The 16,494-nt window shown below is 42.8% G+C and overlaps 1 protein-coding gene across 1 annotated transcript; it reads left to right on the forward strand.

Moving 5' to 3' along the window:
* The first annotated feature begins 3,221 nt into the window (after positions 1-3,221).
* On the forward strand, positions 3,222-11,142 carry FAM210B (family with sequence similarity 210 member B). Its single transcript, XM_063120566.1, has 3 exons — positions 3,222-3,952; positions 9,765-9,940; positions 10,751-11,142. Exons 1-3 carry the CDS (start codon positions 3,446-3,448, stop codon positions 10,965-10,967), a joined length of 900 nt encoding a protein of 299 aa, XP_062976636.1. The 5' UTR covers positions 3,222-3,445; the 3' UTR covers positions 10,968-11,142.
* Positions 11,143-16,494: the final 5,352 nt, after the last annotated feature.

A 16,494-nucleotide genomic window follows, 5' to 3' on the forward strand; every position in this document is an offset into this window, starting at 1 on the left:
CCCCATCCTATGGAATTCCCTACTTCTGGAGGTCAGGCAGGAAACTTTCCCTTGACCAGGCTCAGATTATTTGCACTTTGTTTTTGTTTTTTAAAATGTATTTAAATGTGTTTTTATTCTTTTATTCTATTTGTCCACCACCCTGAAATTCTTGAATGGGTGGCAGTATATAAATATTGTCAATAAATAAATAAATAAATAAATTGTTGTAGTTCTCTGGATGATGTATGGAAAGGTGCTTTCTAGGTTGTTGGGAAATGTATTTATTAAAGAGGCACAGTCGAAGGATCTTCAGCAAGGGGTGTGTGTGAGCAAAACATAGCAGAGACTGAAGGATGTAATAAGCGAGCAAGCAAGCCAAGGAAATTCTTGGAAATATTCCATATGCAGATCCCTTTCAGGAAGAATCTAGATATTGGGAGCCAGGCCCACACACAATGCATAAAGATCTAATTCAATGCAAGCAGCTCATAAAATTTGTGAGAGCAGGTTTTGGGTTAATTAATGCAAAGCTCCCTTGCTCTTCAAGTTCCGTCTGTTCTGCAGGGCTTTCTGACTCTGATTGTCCCCTACAACCACACACATATGCATCTGGCCCACGCTCTTACCATGCTGCTTGGGCATTGTGATTTCTTGTGTTGATCTTATTATTATTATTATTATTATTATTATTATTATTATTATTATTATTTATTTATATAGCACCATCAATGTACATGGTGCTGTACAGAGTAAAACAGTAAATAGCAAGACCCTGCCGCATAGGCTTACAATCTAATAAAATCATAGTAAAACAATAAGGAGGGGAAGAGAATGCAAACAGGTACAGGGTAGGGTAAGCAGGCACAGGGTAGGGTAAAACTAACAGTAGAAAGTAACAGTAGAAGTCTGCACAACATCTCTGCTTTTCTCTTGGGCTCTGAAGCACCAAGGCTTTTCAGCCAGGAAAGTTCTTTTTAGGTTATGCACATCTTACTTGGTTAAAACACACACAAACACAAACACACACACACACACACACACACACACACGGAAGTCTACAGCTCTGTAGACATAATAATAGCACCGTGTCCAATGGGTAATTAGAGATCAAAAGGAATCCTTTGAAAAGACAACGCTTAAATCAGATGCACTGTTTTGGTAGCACTTTTGTTGAAGCACTAATCCCTTCGAAGTCAAAATTCACCATGATCCCATCGCCACTCCACGCTTCTCCCTTCTTTGTGGTGATGTGCTCATTCCAGGATCTGCATTTTAAGGATGTATGATGGCATTTTGCTTACAGAGTCAGGTATCCTTCTAAATAGGGACCCTGTGTGCTGTAGTGGTTATAATGTCTTGCACTGGAACTGGAGAGATCTGGATTCTAGTCCCCACTCTACCATGAAGCTCATTGGGAGACTTTGGGACAGTCACACTGACTCTCTCTTTACCCTACCTCATGGGATTGTTGTGAGGATAAAATGGAGAGGAGAAGGCTCATGTATGCCACCTTGGACTCCTTGGAGGAAAAGCAGGATATTAATGTAATAAATTAATAAATTGAAATAATAAAATAAGAAGAGGAATAATTTTATGATACACTGATCCTATTCTCCCTGATCATGTTCAGTGTGTGTGTGTGTTGTCACCACTACAGCAAAAAGCACCATCCAATTCAAGACCAATGGGTCTGAGCAAAGTAGCTCTACATCTGCATTGCTTATAAAGAGAAGCCTCCATTTTCAGAGGCAGTATATCTCTGAATACAAAAGACTGGGGGCAAACAACAGAACAGTGCTGCTGGCTAACATCTGGCTATCCAACGCCAGAAACAGAAAGCAGCTAGATCAGCTTTCCTCAGCCTGGGGCGCTCCAGATGTGTTGGACTACAACTCCCAGAATGCCCCAGCCAGCTCTGGAGTGCCCCAGGTTGAGGAAGGCTGAGCTAGGTGGTTCTTTCTTTGGTCAGATCCAGCAGGGCTCTTCTTATGTTCTTAAAGCCTGATTACCAGAGGAGCTGCTTAATCCTCCCTGCCCTTTTTTTCAGCTGTTGTTTTTTCAGCTGTTGTTTACTCTTCCCCTTCCTATTGTTTTATTATGATTTTATTAGAATGTAAGCCTATGCGGCAGGGTTTTGCTATTTTATTGTTTTACTCTGTACAGCACCATGTACATTGATGGCACTATATAAATAAATAAATTAATAATAATAATAATAATAATAATAATAATAATAACAGACCGCAGATAATGTATCTCCCCACCCATCTGAACGTAAAAAAGCAGCAGTGCACAGGGGATTTTAAAGGAGAAAATTTCCAGAGGGGAACATTTCTCAGCTCAGATCTTGCAGCAGCTTCTAAAACATCTGCTGGGAATCTCATGTCTAGTTTGGCCATCAGACTGTAACACCTTTACTCACCTGCATCGAACAGTACATGACGATCATGATGAAGAGAAAGATGTTCCTATGAACAAGGCAATTGGATCAAATTGGATCAAGATTCTTGTGTGCGAAAACTGCACTCACGTTAGGCCTTAGCTCCTGGAAAATGAGCTCCTGATTTTTGACCCTTCCCTGGGTCAAAATCAACCCATCTGACTGCAAATAACTATGTAGCTCCAAGCCTCACGTATCTTTCAACTAAGTCAGAGCCCTGATCTAGTTACCACCCGGAAATCATCTCCCCCTGACCAGTGCTGGCCCAAGGACGCTGGTCAGGTGTGTGTATGTGTGTGCGTGTGTGTGCATGAGAGAGAGAGAGAAAGAGAGAGAGATCCTAGCCTGGAGAGGTCACCACATGTTCCCTGCATGCCTCACCCTTGTGTCCTGTCCCCCCTGAACCCCCCCCCCCAAACTACCTATATGGCAGGGTTCTGCATGGCTGGCTCCCGGTCTTGTGGGCTCATGGGCAAAGTGTCCCCTACGCAGCTTTGGGCAGCTGGATCATTTCGTCACCTTGAAACTTCCCACAATGCCCCAGAATGATGTTAGATCAGGGGCATTGTGGGAAATTTCAAGAGTGGCTAGGTTAAAATGTCTTCTTTATTGATACATTGTAAGCCGCTCTGAGAGCCTTTTGGCTGAGGTGCGGGATAAAAATACTCTAAATAAATAAATAAATAAATAAATGCCAGAGATCTGGGATGTGAGGGCGATCTGGCTGCCACATCTGTCACCCCAGGGTTGATTCGGCTGATCTGGCTGGCTAGGTGGGTCCCTCCCGAAGCTGCGCACTCAGCCCGGCCTGCCCCAGAGCGGCTGTAGGCATGATCCATCCGAGTCCTTGCCAGGCGCTCCGGATCCCGGACAGGAGGCGCGGTCCCTTTAAGGAGGAGGCTGCCTGGCAGGCGGTGGGTGGCTGTTTCTCGGCCTCCCGCTCTCCCGGGGCGTGATCTGCCGCCTGCTTGCGCCAGGATCGCTCGGTGGCTCCGCGGACGCAGCCCCGTTGCAGCCGCTGCCATGCTTCGGCTAGGCCAGCCTTGCGCGCTGCATGCGCTTCTCCCCAACGGGCTGCTCCAGGCTGCGAGCGGCAGCGCGCCTTTCAGGGAAGCCGCCCATAGCTACCTTCAGGCGGCGGGGGCGCCGCGGGCCGCCGCCGCGCTACGGCTCCTCCTAAGCGGCCAGGTGCCGCTTAGCCCGGCAGCGGAGGAGAAGGCACCTCCGCGCAGGAGGCAGCCGCGGGGCAGCCCCCGGCTCCTCCACCGCCGCCTTTCGCGGGAGTCGCTGCTGCTGCTGCTGCTGCTGCCGCCAAGTCCCGGCAGCTTCTGGTTCCCGGAGGCCACCGCTGCTGCTGCCCGCCGCAGTCAGGGCGAGTGGCGGCTGCTCCTCTTGGGTCCTCGGGAGGCCGCGGATCCCTGTCAGCTACGCCCCGAATTAAACCTGCAAACAACCGGGAGTCACTTCCCCGCCGGTGGAGGAGGAGGCGGCGGCGGCGGCAGAGAGAGGAGCAGCCTCGGATCTCAGAAGGTGGGTGAAAGGGGCGATGCGAGTCGGCAGCCCCCGCTTGCGACAAATCCGAATCGACATGGAGACATGACAACCAGGGCTTAGTTTGGAGTGGGGCAGTTTTCCCCAACCGGTGCTTTCCGGATGTGTTGGACTACAAATCCCAGAACCCCCGGGGGTGCTGGTAGTTGTACTTCCAACATATCTGTAACGCACCTAGTTGGGGGAAGGGAGTAATAAGGGCTTTCAGCTCTGGGACCAGTGGCACCCTTTTGGGGCAGAAAACATAAGAATATCAGAAGAGTTCTACTGGATCAGGCGAAGGGTCCATCTAGGCCAGTCTTCTGTTCACAGGGGCCAACCAGCTGCCCAGGGGAAACCCCCCAAGCAGGACATGAGTGCAAAAGTACCACCCTGCCCATGTTCCCCAGCAACTGGCACACACAGGCATTCTGCCTCGGAGACTGGAGGTAGCATATGGCCATCAGGACTAGTAGCTATTGACCCTGCATCATGTGCAGGAGGTACTTCCAAGGAAGGAGGTGAACTATAAGTTAAGGCATACTCATTACAACCGTGTGGGGTGTATGGGGTGCAAACCCATTAAGGCTGCCCTCCTATACACAGACTTCTTTGGAGTAACTCCCATTGGACACAGTAGGACTGCATAAATAGACATGCACAGAATTACACTATAGGCCCGGAGTCTAAATAAATATTACCAAACCGCACCACTATCTGGAATATGGGAAACCCTCTCTGAGCCCATACAGAGTGCTTTTTCATAACCAATGCACCAAGAACTTGAGACTAGATCCTAGCTTTCCATGCAGCTTTGAGCTCTGAATTGTTGTTGCCAGATTTTGGAGAATGATGCTTTGGCTCTTAGTCTCACTCTTGTTTATTATAGTAATAATACTAGTTTACATACAAGTTTTGAGTACAGAAGTACTTCAAGTGTTATCTCAATAATCTGCACAATAATCCTTTGGGCTATGTCTGCCTGTTGTAGATAAAAGGGCTGGGACTGAGAGACAGAGCCATGGAGACAACACTTCTTCCAACTTAAGGCCTAGTTTGCACAAATGGTAGTTGATCTAGTACAGCAGGGAGGATAGATTAGAATGCTTCTCCCTGAGATCTAGCTTTTCTCCCTTTTCTTTTAATATGAAGGAGTTTCAGGCATAAATTTCCCCCATTGGTGGGCTGAAATGGTATAGTCCATGAACTTTCAGTATCTCTCTTGCAGTTTGTGTAAACTGTATCTGGCTGAGAGTCAGAAGACAAAGTCTCCTATATGCTCTGAAGCCATCTTTCCACTAAAAAATAAAACAAAAAAAATCTTCAATTACTCTAAACCCAGTAATATCCCATTTTGTTTATTTAATTTTTAATACACACACACACATAATATATGTATACACATATGCTTGCATTCTATCTATATATGCAATACAATAACTAATAATTTGTGTTATGGGCGAAATATGTAGGCTTTGCAATTATTAGCCTAACCCACCTCACAGGGTTGTTGTTGTTGTGAGGATAAAGTGAAGAGGAGGATTATGTACACCGCCTTGGGTTCCTTACAGGAAAAAAGGCGGGATATAAATGCAATAATAAATTGTCTCTCAATTAAATCTACAAAGTAAACACCCTATTATATTAAAAAAATGAGTCCATAAATCATGTATATTAATAATGACAAAATAGACACATTTCATTTAACTAAGTCTGCATAGAAAATGCATGCTATACAATAAATCAATTAACCAAAACATCCTATTTTAAAAGACTGATTCTAATTACACAATCCAACTCCACACAATTTTCAAACACCTGACCACACCTATATCATTGCCTAATATTCCATCTTCATATTTGTTCCTTATTTCACAATTCTAGAATAATACCCATTTAATTACAAAACAATAACATTTTTAATTAAATTAGTACATATGAACTTGAGTTCAGGTAGACAGGCTTATTCTTAATTCACTTTTTTGATGCTGCAGTTTTATATCACTTTTTTGATGCTGTAGTTCAGGCTGGAATCGCTACAATCAGCAGCTGTTGAAAACTTCTACTCCCCCCCTCTATTTGCTCTTATGGACTTTTAAATCTTGCCTGGCATATGTTTAGAGAACTGGCATGATTTTTGAGAGCTGATGACGCTGGGCCCTGAACCCAGCCCTCATGAACATTCTTGAATGAAAGCAATAGAACTTGTTGGCTCATTGTGCCTCTTAAATTGCCTCCCTGTGTTTTTCAGCTTGAGCCACTTGATGCTATTTTGAGCAGAAGTGTCCGAGAAGAGCTGCATAATGATGAGAAGCTGAATAGCTGCCAATTCCCATTACTTAATGTTCTTGACATGACTTCCTTTCTTTCCCTGTTTCTTGGACCACCTATATAGACTTTGCAGCCTTTTATCCATCTGCCCCTTTTCTTGGTTGGGTTAAAACACTTGATTGGAGCTCCTTGTATGGCCTTTGCCTTTAACATTTTCACATATTCTTGGGAAAACTATTTTTGGGAGGCAACATTAAATTAGCAAATTGAATCCTTAAAAACAAACACTCCTACCGCTAGCTTTGTAATAGGAAATAATTTCTTTTAGCTCAAATACACAGCTTAAACTGGCTCCTCTTCCTAAAATAGAGCCACGCCAGTTTACTGACTTTGTTGTCCCAGATGAGCACCCTGATGAACAAGAACCAAATCATGTCCCAGTCTGGTACCGCCGCTGCCAAATGTCTTGTCGCATTGAAAAGATTGCTCTCTGTTTTCTCCTCGTGACTTTGAACAGCCAGCGAAATATCCCACAGTCTCTTTTGTTTTTGTGTTTGTGTGTGCTTTCTTTTTTTTTAATCAAAACAAATTAGCCTTTCTTCAGTTTTCTTGGCTAGGGGCTTGTTGCTAACCAAATGTAGATCAAGCTTTGATGCTCAGAACTGACAGTGCTACTGTACAAGGAGTTCAGCTTGCCCACCCAGTGCTGTGTTACCTTGCTTCTCCCCCCCATCTTTCCATCACCCCCTCCCCGATTTTTTTTTAAAGCAGTCGGGATTTGCTCTCTCTGGTCCAGCTCTCATCCTGCTGAATTGCTTATGCAAGGGAAGTAGGGCTGGTTTGGGAATTTGCTTTAGGTGTTTCCTGTGATCTGGGAGTGCCGAACTAATTCTTCCAGCATAAACAACAAGGAGCTATGGAACCTAAAATGCTCACAGGTTTATAATCACAGCCCTAAATACTATCCCTTAATGAGTACAGCAGGGGTGCACAACTGCCCCTCCTAAGGTCCCAATCCGTGGTTCCCCTGATGGCCAGTTTTTCCCACAATCCCATCCCTTTTTTCCAAAACACTGAGCGTTTGGTAGTTCCATGGCTTTTGTGTCATTTTTCCCCTTCTCTAAAATGTTGGAATGTCTCTCCTAAGGCTTACTTACTAGAAGTAAGAGCTGTAAGCTAAAATATGCAGGCATTTTTGTGCCAGCATATTTTTGTCCCCCTCTTTTGCCTTCTGCCCTGCCCATCACTGGAATGCTTCCTTCAAGAACTTCTCTAAAAATGGAATTTAGTCCTTGGCTGAAAGAGGGTCACTACACCTGGGCTACAATCTTTGCTGTTTTCGCTGCAGCATTAACACAGCTTTCTGCCTGGAATTAGTTCTTGCAGGTCAGCTTTATTTTTGGCAGTATTTCAGCATCATAGCAAAGCACCTTGTCAGCAGTGATCGCTTTCCTGAGTTTTCCATATTTTGTTTCAAGCATACATATTGCAAAACATAACAGGCGTGGGAAATGCTGGTCTTGAGACCGGGATATTTTAAGACAATGTCTTCCCCCACTCCTCTCTCAATTTCTAAATGGTGTCAAATGGCTTTCTGCAAAACCAACCCTGTTGCCTGTGGCAGTACAATACTCCCTTTCCCCCTCCTAGGATTTGTACACTGTCAGCATTGCTAAAATTTAAAAGCTTGAACCAAAAATTACTATGACACAGACTTCGAGTCAGATTCCATAGATGCCCCTGTGATGAGGCCTACATTCCTGCACAGTTGTAAAAGTAGGATTGAAGCCCTGTATTCAAACTCTATATTAGCCTTATTTATATTCTGTCTATATATTAAGGCAGCACACATAAAATATAAAAACATAAAATATATTAAAACCAAGTAACAATAAAACCAGACAGCTGCACACAAATAATGGAAAATATAGGTCAGACAAGAATTGACAATTAAGATGACAATAAATAAAAATGCCAACTCTTTAAGCGACCCAGTTTAAAACGGCAGAGATAAAAGCCCCAGTTCACAAAGAAGTGACCCTACATTGGTGGCTTTTAAAAGCCCATTTGAATATTGGCCGGATTGAGACCAGACATATTTCAGTGGGGAGGGAATTCCACAACCTTGGGGCCACCACTGAACCGTCCATCCCATGCCCACCGACTGAACCGATCTTACAGGGCAGGGGAGCTTACAAGCAGGACCTCTGAGGCAGATCTTAATGCCTGGGCAGTTTTGTATGGGGGAAGGCAGCCCTTCAAGTAATCTGGTCCCCAATGTGGTGCCTGCATGTGCCACTGCACCTGCAAGACCATGCCGAGGCACCTGCCAGTTTATTTTTCCCTGTGCAACTGAATGGAATGATTTCTCTATTCACTTTCTTGGTGGGGCGGGGATGTTTCCTGCAAAAAAATGGTTGACTGAAGCCCACCCACCCTGCCAAAGACCCTTGAGGCAAAATGTTTGTTGGAAGAGGGGCTTCTCCCTCCCCAACCATTTTTTGGCAAGACAGCTTGCTTCCTCCCTCCACTATTCTAATAAATGAAGCAATTTTTCCATTCTTTTGTGAATGGAGTTTGGGATAGCTGCCCTTCCAAAAAAATTAGCTGGGGAGAGCTTTCTCCCCCCACGCACGCACGCGCGCACACACGCACACACACACACACACACACACACACACACACACTCACTCCCTTGGGACCATGACAGGGGCAGGGCTTTCTCTCCCCCTCTTCCCCAGCTAGCTTTTGGTACAGCAAATTCCCCTTTTCCCATGCAAATGCATGAAGTAATTCCATTCAGTTGCATGCAGCAGGGGGAATGGTGTATGTGTTTATCTCTATGGGGGACTACATCCCACTGTGTGCCACTGCATAGGAGTTATCGCTTGTAGCACAACCATTACTTGCATGGAATTCTTTTTTCCCCCTAGCAAATACTTATATTTCAGGGCCTAAAGAAGTCCCTGCTACTATAAGCAGGACCACAAATAGACCTTTTCCCAGTGCCACCACTGGGAAAACCTCTTGGCCTCGTACCAATTCTTCTGATAAGTTTTTAGGGCACCATCCTGGCATAATACAGCCACCTGATCTTCACCAGCAATGTATCACACAGAGAAGGAATAGCTTAATATTCAGGCCTCAGTTTTTCTCTAGTCTTTCTATCACACAATACACACAAACCAACTGACTCTAATTGTCAACTATCACCTTCCAGATGCGCTTTTCCACCTAGCTAGAATCCCCAGCCATTTAGAACTTGATATTTCAAACCAGTCAAAATTGAATTTACCTGATCAAGGTCCCATTTAAACATATTCAAAACTATTGTCGTTCTCTCTCTTCCTCCTTCAGAAGCACAACTCCTGCGCAGGGCTTTGACATAGTAACAACTATGTAGGCCTCAGGCCTAGTTTTGTGTTGTCATAATGTGGCATTAGAACATTAAAGCAGAGTATAATCACTCAAGAAATTAAGACACCACATTTTAATGCGAGCACCAATTCTCTCTCCTCTCTTCCCCTTTTGCTCCTGGTAGGACACTAGTGGATCCCCAGAAAATGATCAGACAGATCCCAGCCAGGAGAATGGGAATAAACTAAACAAATCCCAGCAGCTGAAGAAAGTTTTTAAGGAATATGGAGCTGTAGGAGTGGTGTTCCATGTTGGGATTTCTTTGATGTCTCTAGGAATGTTCTATCTAGCTGTGTCAAGGTATGTTTTCTATATTTTCTGTGTTTTATTTTTATGGGGACAGGAGGTGCTTGGGACTTAATTATGTTACATCCAACGTAAGAGAAATGCTGTTAAAACATAAGAATTGCCTTACTAGATTAGACCAAGTTCCATCTACTCCAGCATTCGATTTTTAATAGCAATCAACAAGAGCTCTGGCTATTGGGTGGGACAGAAATGTAATAAATAATAATAATAAAGTTTCTGGAAGTCCATAAGCAAGACATTGTGACAGTAGTGTTTAGTATTCATTTTTGTATCCTCCATGTACATTTTTTTTTAAAAAAGCCATCTAAGTTGCTAGCCCTCATGATATCTTGTGGTAGTGAATTCCATAGTCCAAACATGTGGAGGGCAGAAGCTTGCCTATCCATAATCTAAAAACTCTGAACAAGGCCTCTGTAAAAAGCTGCCTTTTGCGTGTCCTGAATGTATAGCCAGTCAGCCTCACAAGGTAACCCCAAAGTTTAGTATTAGAAGAATAAATGTATCTGTGCACACATTTTCCATAATATGAATAGAACTATGATAATATTAGGCTTCCCTCCTATAAAACATTTATGCTGTAATCCAAAATTTCATATTTTTAAAGCAAAGGAAAAGGAGCAACCTTTTAAAAGAGGGATACTGGAGTAACATACTAAGTATGTTTCATCTAACATCAAGTAACAAAACAAGGAGAAAAAGGCCTATATCCCCCCGCTCAAAAGTGCTTTTCATAATGCTTTTGAAAATCTGTAAGCATTTTTTTAAAAGTTACTAAGGTGAGATATGTTTCCCCCCTTCTAGTGGACTGGACATGACTGCCATTCTCTTCAAGTTGGGATTCGATGAAGCTCTGGTGCAGTCCAAGCTAGCTGCGGGGACGAGTACTTTTGTATTGGCCTACGCTATCCACAAACTGTTTGCTCCTGTCCGAATCAGCATCACCTTAGTCTCTGTGCCGTTACTTGTCCGATACTTTAGAAAGATTGGATTCTTCAAACCTCCGGCTCCAAATCCATGATTTTAAATCCTTGGAGGAAAAAAGAATGTGGCCTCGCTTCTTAATATAAACATTTTGAAATTGCTGCACCCTGGTGGTGCCTCTGTGTGGATTCCAGTAACGCCTCCATTTCATTGTCTCTGTTGCAGAGAATGGGGAAGTGGTTTCTTTGTGATAAACAACTGCTTTAAAAATACAGATATTTGTTTCTTTCTCATCATGGAGGCAGTCTAAAACCATTCTTCCGGTGCTATGAACATAGGACGCTCCCTTATATCTGGCCAGATTATTGGTCCATCAGCCCAGTCTTGTGCTGACAAGGGCTCTCCTGGGCCTTGGATAGAGATCTTCCCTATCTTTGCTACCAAATCCTTTTAGCTGGATATTTATACCAGAGGATGAAGCTGGGATCTTCTGCACACAAAACATAGAATCATAGAATAGCAGAGTTGGAAGGGGCCTACAAGGCCATCGAGTCCAACCCCCTGCTCAATGCAGGAATCTACCCTAAATCATCCCTGACAGATGGTAGTCCAGCTGCCTCTTGAATGCCTCTATTGTGGGAGAGCCCACAACCTCCCTAGGTAACTGATTCCATTGTTGTACTGCTCTAACAGGAAGTTTTTCCTGATGTCCAGCTGGAATCTGGCTTCCTTTAACTTGAACCAGTTATTCCGTGTCCTGTATAAATGCCCCTGAATGTGGGTCCCTTCCCTGTACAGAAAGCTCACAAGCATTTTAAACACCTTTATATTAGATATTTAAGTCTGTACATGGGGTGGTAGAATTAGAAACCTTGATATTATATTTGACACTGCAGAAGACAGCAATATTAACTAACCCTTGCCCCCCAAAGAACTCTAGCAGCTACATTAGCTGCATGCCATTTACCTGGAGGAGGGCAGTGGCCATCTGGGTCAGGTGCCTGTTGTTCCATCATGCTTGCTGAAAACTCAAGACATGGTTATCTAATTATCAAATATGTTTTTGCCCCAATTAAGAAGCAAATCCATTTTCACATATATGAAAGGTGCAGGATAGGAGTCTGCATCATCCAGCCCTTATTCTGTATTATGACTGTCTAGTCTTCATGCAAGCTAACTGGGTTTCTGCAGGAGCAAACACTGCCTTCTAGTGTTGCTTTGAGATTAAAATACATTCAGTTTAGGGTGCAGGCTTGAGAAAGCTTTATATATTGTAGTCCACCTATTTTAATGAGATAATTTTATCTGGATTCTTTTAAATTACTGAATCTTTTTTATAATTATATAAAGTGGCAAGTCCATAATAATATCACAAATAATTTAGGGAGCAATCCTATGCACTGAGGACAAAGAGGTATCCTACGATGTCAGGTAAGTCTTTGGATCAGCTGAATCTAAACTCTTATTATCCACAGCACATCACTGGAATGGTGAGAATATGCCAGCTCTGGAGCTGGGCACTTTAATTTTCCTCCTGATAACTAGAAATCTTAGCAGGGGTTTAAGAATTATTCTGTGCAAGGAAGTATGCCGTTTAATAGATCATACTAAAATTGACATTTGAAAGGTTCAAGGGTATATCCAGATGTGCATGCAATACTTGCCATGAACAGAATACTACTGGAACTACCTGTAACAAAAGCTTTACATCATGGTTAAATGAAGCTAGATGGATATTCCTGCCAACTCTTTTGCTGGCACTAAACTAGCTCTGCAACAGAAAGGAAGTACCAGTAAAAAACAGTTCAACCACTGGTTGCAAAGTCATTTACTAGAATAAAGGCAATTTGTACATCGGGGACACAGGAGATTGTCTTAATTTTTTGTCAGTTAATGCATATTGATAAACCAGACTGCTTCAACTTGGTTAAACTGGTGATCATGGGAGATTGGTGGCACACTTAGATTTATTCAGCTTGCATTCTGCCCTGCTATACAAGTCAGCTGCAAAACAAATCCACAATGAATCATTGTAAGAGCCAACCACCTCCAGTAAAAACAAGCATCGAATCCCACATATGAAATCCCATGGTACTTGAACTATTACTTCCCCTTAATAGCAAACTCGGGACAAGTGCCAACAGGATTTTTAGCTAAAAGAGGGCTCCTAAGAAGTAAAGGCAGTATCAGCATGCTTGAACTCCATTTGAAGAAGTATTTATTTTACAAAAACACCCTAAGGTAATGAAATACACACACACACACACACACACACACACACACCCCAAAAAAAACCCAATCTAATAAGGATCATACTAAGTAGCAAGAGCATATTGAATGAAAAAAATGGGAAAGGGGATTATTGGAATATTCTTCCTGGACAGGAACAATTAGGTGTGGAGATGTTTTGACATGTTGGTCATCCCACTTGTTCTTTCTAATCCCATTGCTTGTGATGTGTTGTTGGGGTGGTGAATTTCCCGTAGGATCTTTACCTTCCTTCTTTTGCCACTTCACCCGCGATGGGGTGAATTGCAAAAATGTTCTCTCACTTGACTAGGAAACTGTCTAAGCCAGGCTGGGAGAAAGCAGTACAAGAGGGATTAAATATCCCTGTTCCTCTACATTTCTCCCGTTCACAAATGCATTTGAAAGATTTTTAGGCAACCTGTCAGCAGGCTATACAAACAAAACTGATAAAAAAAGGATTAAAACAAATGCCATACAAATCAACATACAAGTTCAGCAGATCAAATCTTTCAACAATTCATACTACAAGCTGGAATACCTGCATGTAGAATAAAATAGCATCATCTAGAATTCTATCACAATTGGGGCTAGGTAAGCCTCCCTAGAAAATGTATTTGATTTGTACCCTGCCTTTCTACCTAAGAAATGACATTCAAGGCCGCTTAAGTGTGCCAAGCCCCAAAAGCCTTCCCTCTGGTCATTATCCACCTAATTTAAGACGGTGGGGGAGATCTCAAGAACACAGTATTGGGAGTCTTGTTTACTTGTGAAGAACTAGTTCAGGCCTACAAAGAGAAAGCTTTACATCAAGATGGATAGAAAGTAGATCTTCCAGTAGATCGTTTGGGTTAGTTGCAGCATATTGACAAGGGCTTCCAACTCCCGATAGTTCAACAAAAAGTAAAAAAAAAAAGACAAGACCACCTGTCATCTCTCTCAGCCTGTGTTCTCCCATCTATGAAATAGTTGCCTTTGACCAGGTCTTTTTACTGCTCTGCTAGTCAATTTTAGAGCTGTGTTATAACTTCTGATAGTAACAAAGATGTAGGTGCATATATCTAGGTCATCCTAGTCTGTTCATGATTTGCAATAGATAAATTGGTTCCACTCCCTTAACCAGTATTTTGCAACTAGCTCCTCCCGCCCCCAAGCCACTACTTTGCAGTTGGCTTTAGTTGGGGAACTTTGGATTCTAGAAAAAAAATCTGAAGTTGATTCTACAACTACATCTGCCCACCTCTGCCTTACATCATGTATAGAGAGGCTCAGGCTGGTTTTGTACAGATGAAAAGAAATAAACTCAAGATGCTCTGTCAAGCATGTTCAAACCAAAATATGCAAGGCTTGGAAACTTGTGGCTCTCCAGAGGTTTTGGCCTATAATTCTGATCAGCCCTTGCCAGTGGTGAGGTCTGATAGGAATTGTAGGCTAAAACGTCTGGAGGGCCCACTCCTGCATCAACCAACACCTTCAGTTGACCCAGAAGCTAAAAGGTAGCAGTTCAACTATCAGACTCCCTGATTCAGCCTTCCATAGCCTAATGCTCTTCAGATGTGTTGGGCTGCAATTCTCATTCCAACTAGCATGGCCTATGCTGAGAGTTCACCTCTGGAACGCACTAGGCTCAGGAAGGCTGAGCTAGCTATAGTTTTCTGCAATAGACAAACAACTGTACTATTCCTAAACGCCTGCTCACCTGTAAAGTACAGAGCTCTATAGAGCATGGTTTATGGCAAATCTATCAACAGTATATGTAACAGCTTGTTATACCACTGATAAGTTGCTTTTGGAAAATAACCACTTCTCTGGAAATTAAGTAGTTCCCTCTCACCAGGAGTATTACGACATTCTTTCTACAAGTTTAAAGACCAAGTTGAGTAGGATGCAATAAATGTTGTTTGGCACATCAGTGCAACATCCAAACAGTAAACTGCTATGAAAGTATGGGATGATTACACAAGTGGCACCTCAATGCTGTTAAATTAAGTTGAGTATGTATTTAATAACTTCCACAACCTAATCACAGCAAACCTAGCATTATCTACAGAGTATTAAGGCCCAGGAAAGTTGCACAGAATGAAATTCTGCAGACACAATGACAGCAATAAGTCCTCTTCGTTGCCACTAATGCTTCTGTAGATGTGCTCCACACCATATATTGATACGGCTTCTAGTGCCTTGCTTTGGGTTTTCTCTCCTCCCCTACTTGAGTCATTGTTTTTTAAACTTCCAATGCTAGTAAGGACATAAAAGTAGGTCACATAAATTTTAAGTACTTACATTGTTTAAAAGGCCCAAATCAGTTTGATTTTCTGAAGCCCTGTCCAAGTTCTGCACTATGACCATTAACACTGAATTTGATATATGTCTATTAAGTCTGCCACATGTACAGATACCTAAAGCTGTAGACAAGCAATTATGCCCCCATCTCATTTTAGTCAGCATAGACAATGAAGCTCATCCTGCCTTCATGTTCAAGACCAGTGCCAAAATGTTCACATTTATTCTAGTCTGAACCGATATAAGGTAATAATGTGCTACTTGGATATATGTAAGTTCTAGAAAATAGATTTAAATATCATAAAACTAGAGGAAATTCCAGGTAAAAGGCAGAACTGATGATTTTGCAGTGATTTTTTAAATTTAATTTAATTTATAGTCTGCTTTTTTTCCTCCAGGGAACCCAAGGGGGCGTACATAATCCTCCTCCTCTCCATTTTATCCTCACAACAACAACCCTGTGAGGTAGGTTGGGCTTCAAGTCTGTGACAGACCCAAAGTCAGCCAGTGGGTTTCCATGGCCGAGTGGGGACTAGAACCCAGATCTCCCAACTCCCAGTCCCGCACTTTAGCCACTACACCACACTGACTTTACTATCGGAAGGAATTTAAGATGAGCAATTGTACACTCTGATACACTCCACCAAGCAGAAAACATTAACAGTTTGGGAAGCAGACATAAGAAGCTGTCTTAGGGCAATGGAATATTACTTTTAAAGACTTTATTGAGAAAAACAACGTTAAAAGCCACATAACTAAAGGGGGACAGACAATTCGAGATTGTAGTTAGCACACATTTAGACGCGGTGTTTAACTTTAGCCTGCAATCCATGCAGTTCACGGATGTTATTGCACTGTTCCAATATGCCGTGACTCAGTTTCATGTTGCTAGCAAGCAGCTAGAAGGACCAACACAGGTATAACATCCACATTGTTGAGAAGCCCTTGATGGCTCAGGGTATTTGGATCATGTGCAAGAGGACTTCAAGTAAAGAATAGATATTCCTGAACTGTGTCTTTTTTGTCCAATTTCACGCAGTCTGTTATTGACTGCATTACAACAGTTGTCAAAGCAACCATTTTTTTTAACCGCA

Source organism: Elgaria multicarinata, chromosome 1 (genome assembly GCF_023053635.1).
Source record: "Elgaria multicarinata webbii isolate HBS135686 ecotype San Diego chromosome 1, rElgMul1.1.pri, whole genome shotgun sequence".
In the NCBI taxonomy this organism is placed as follows: domain Eukaryota; kingdom Metazoa; phylum Chordata; class Lepidosauria; order Squamata; family Anguidae; genus Elgaria; species Elgaria multicarinata.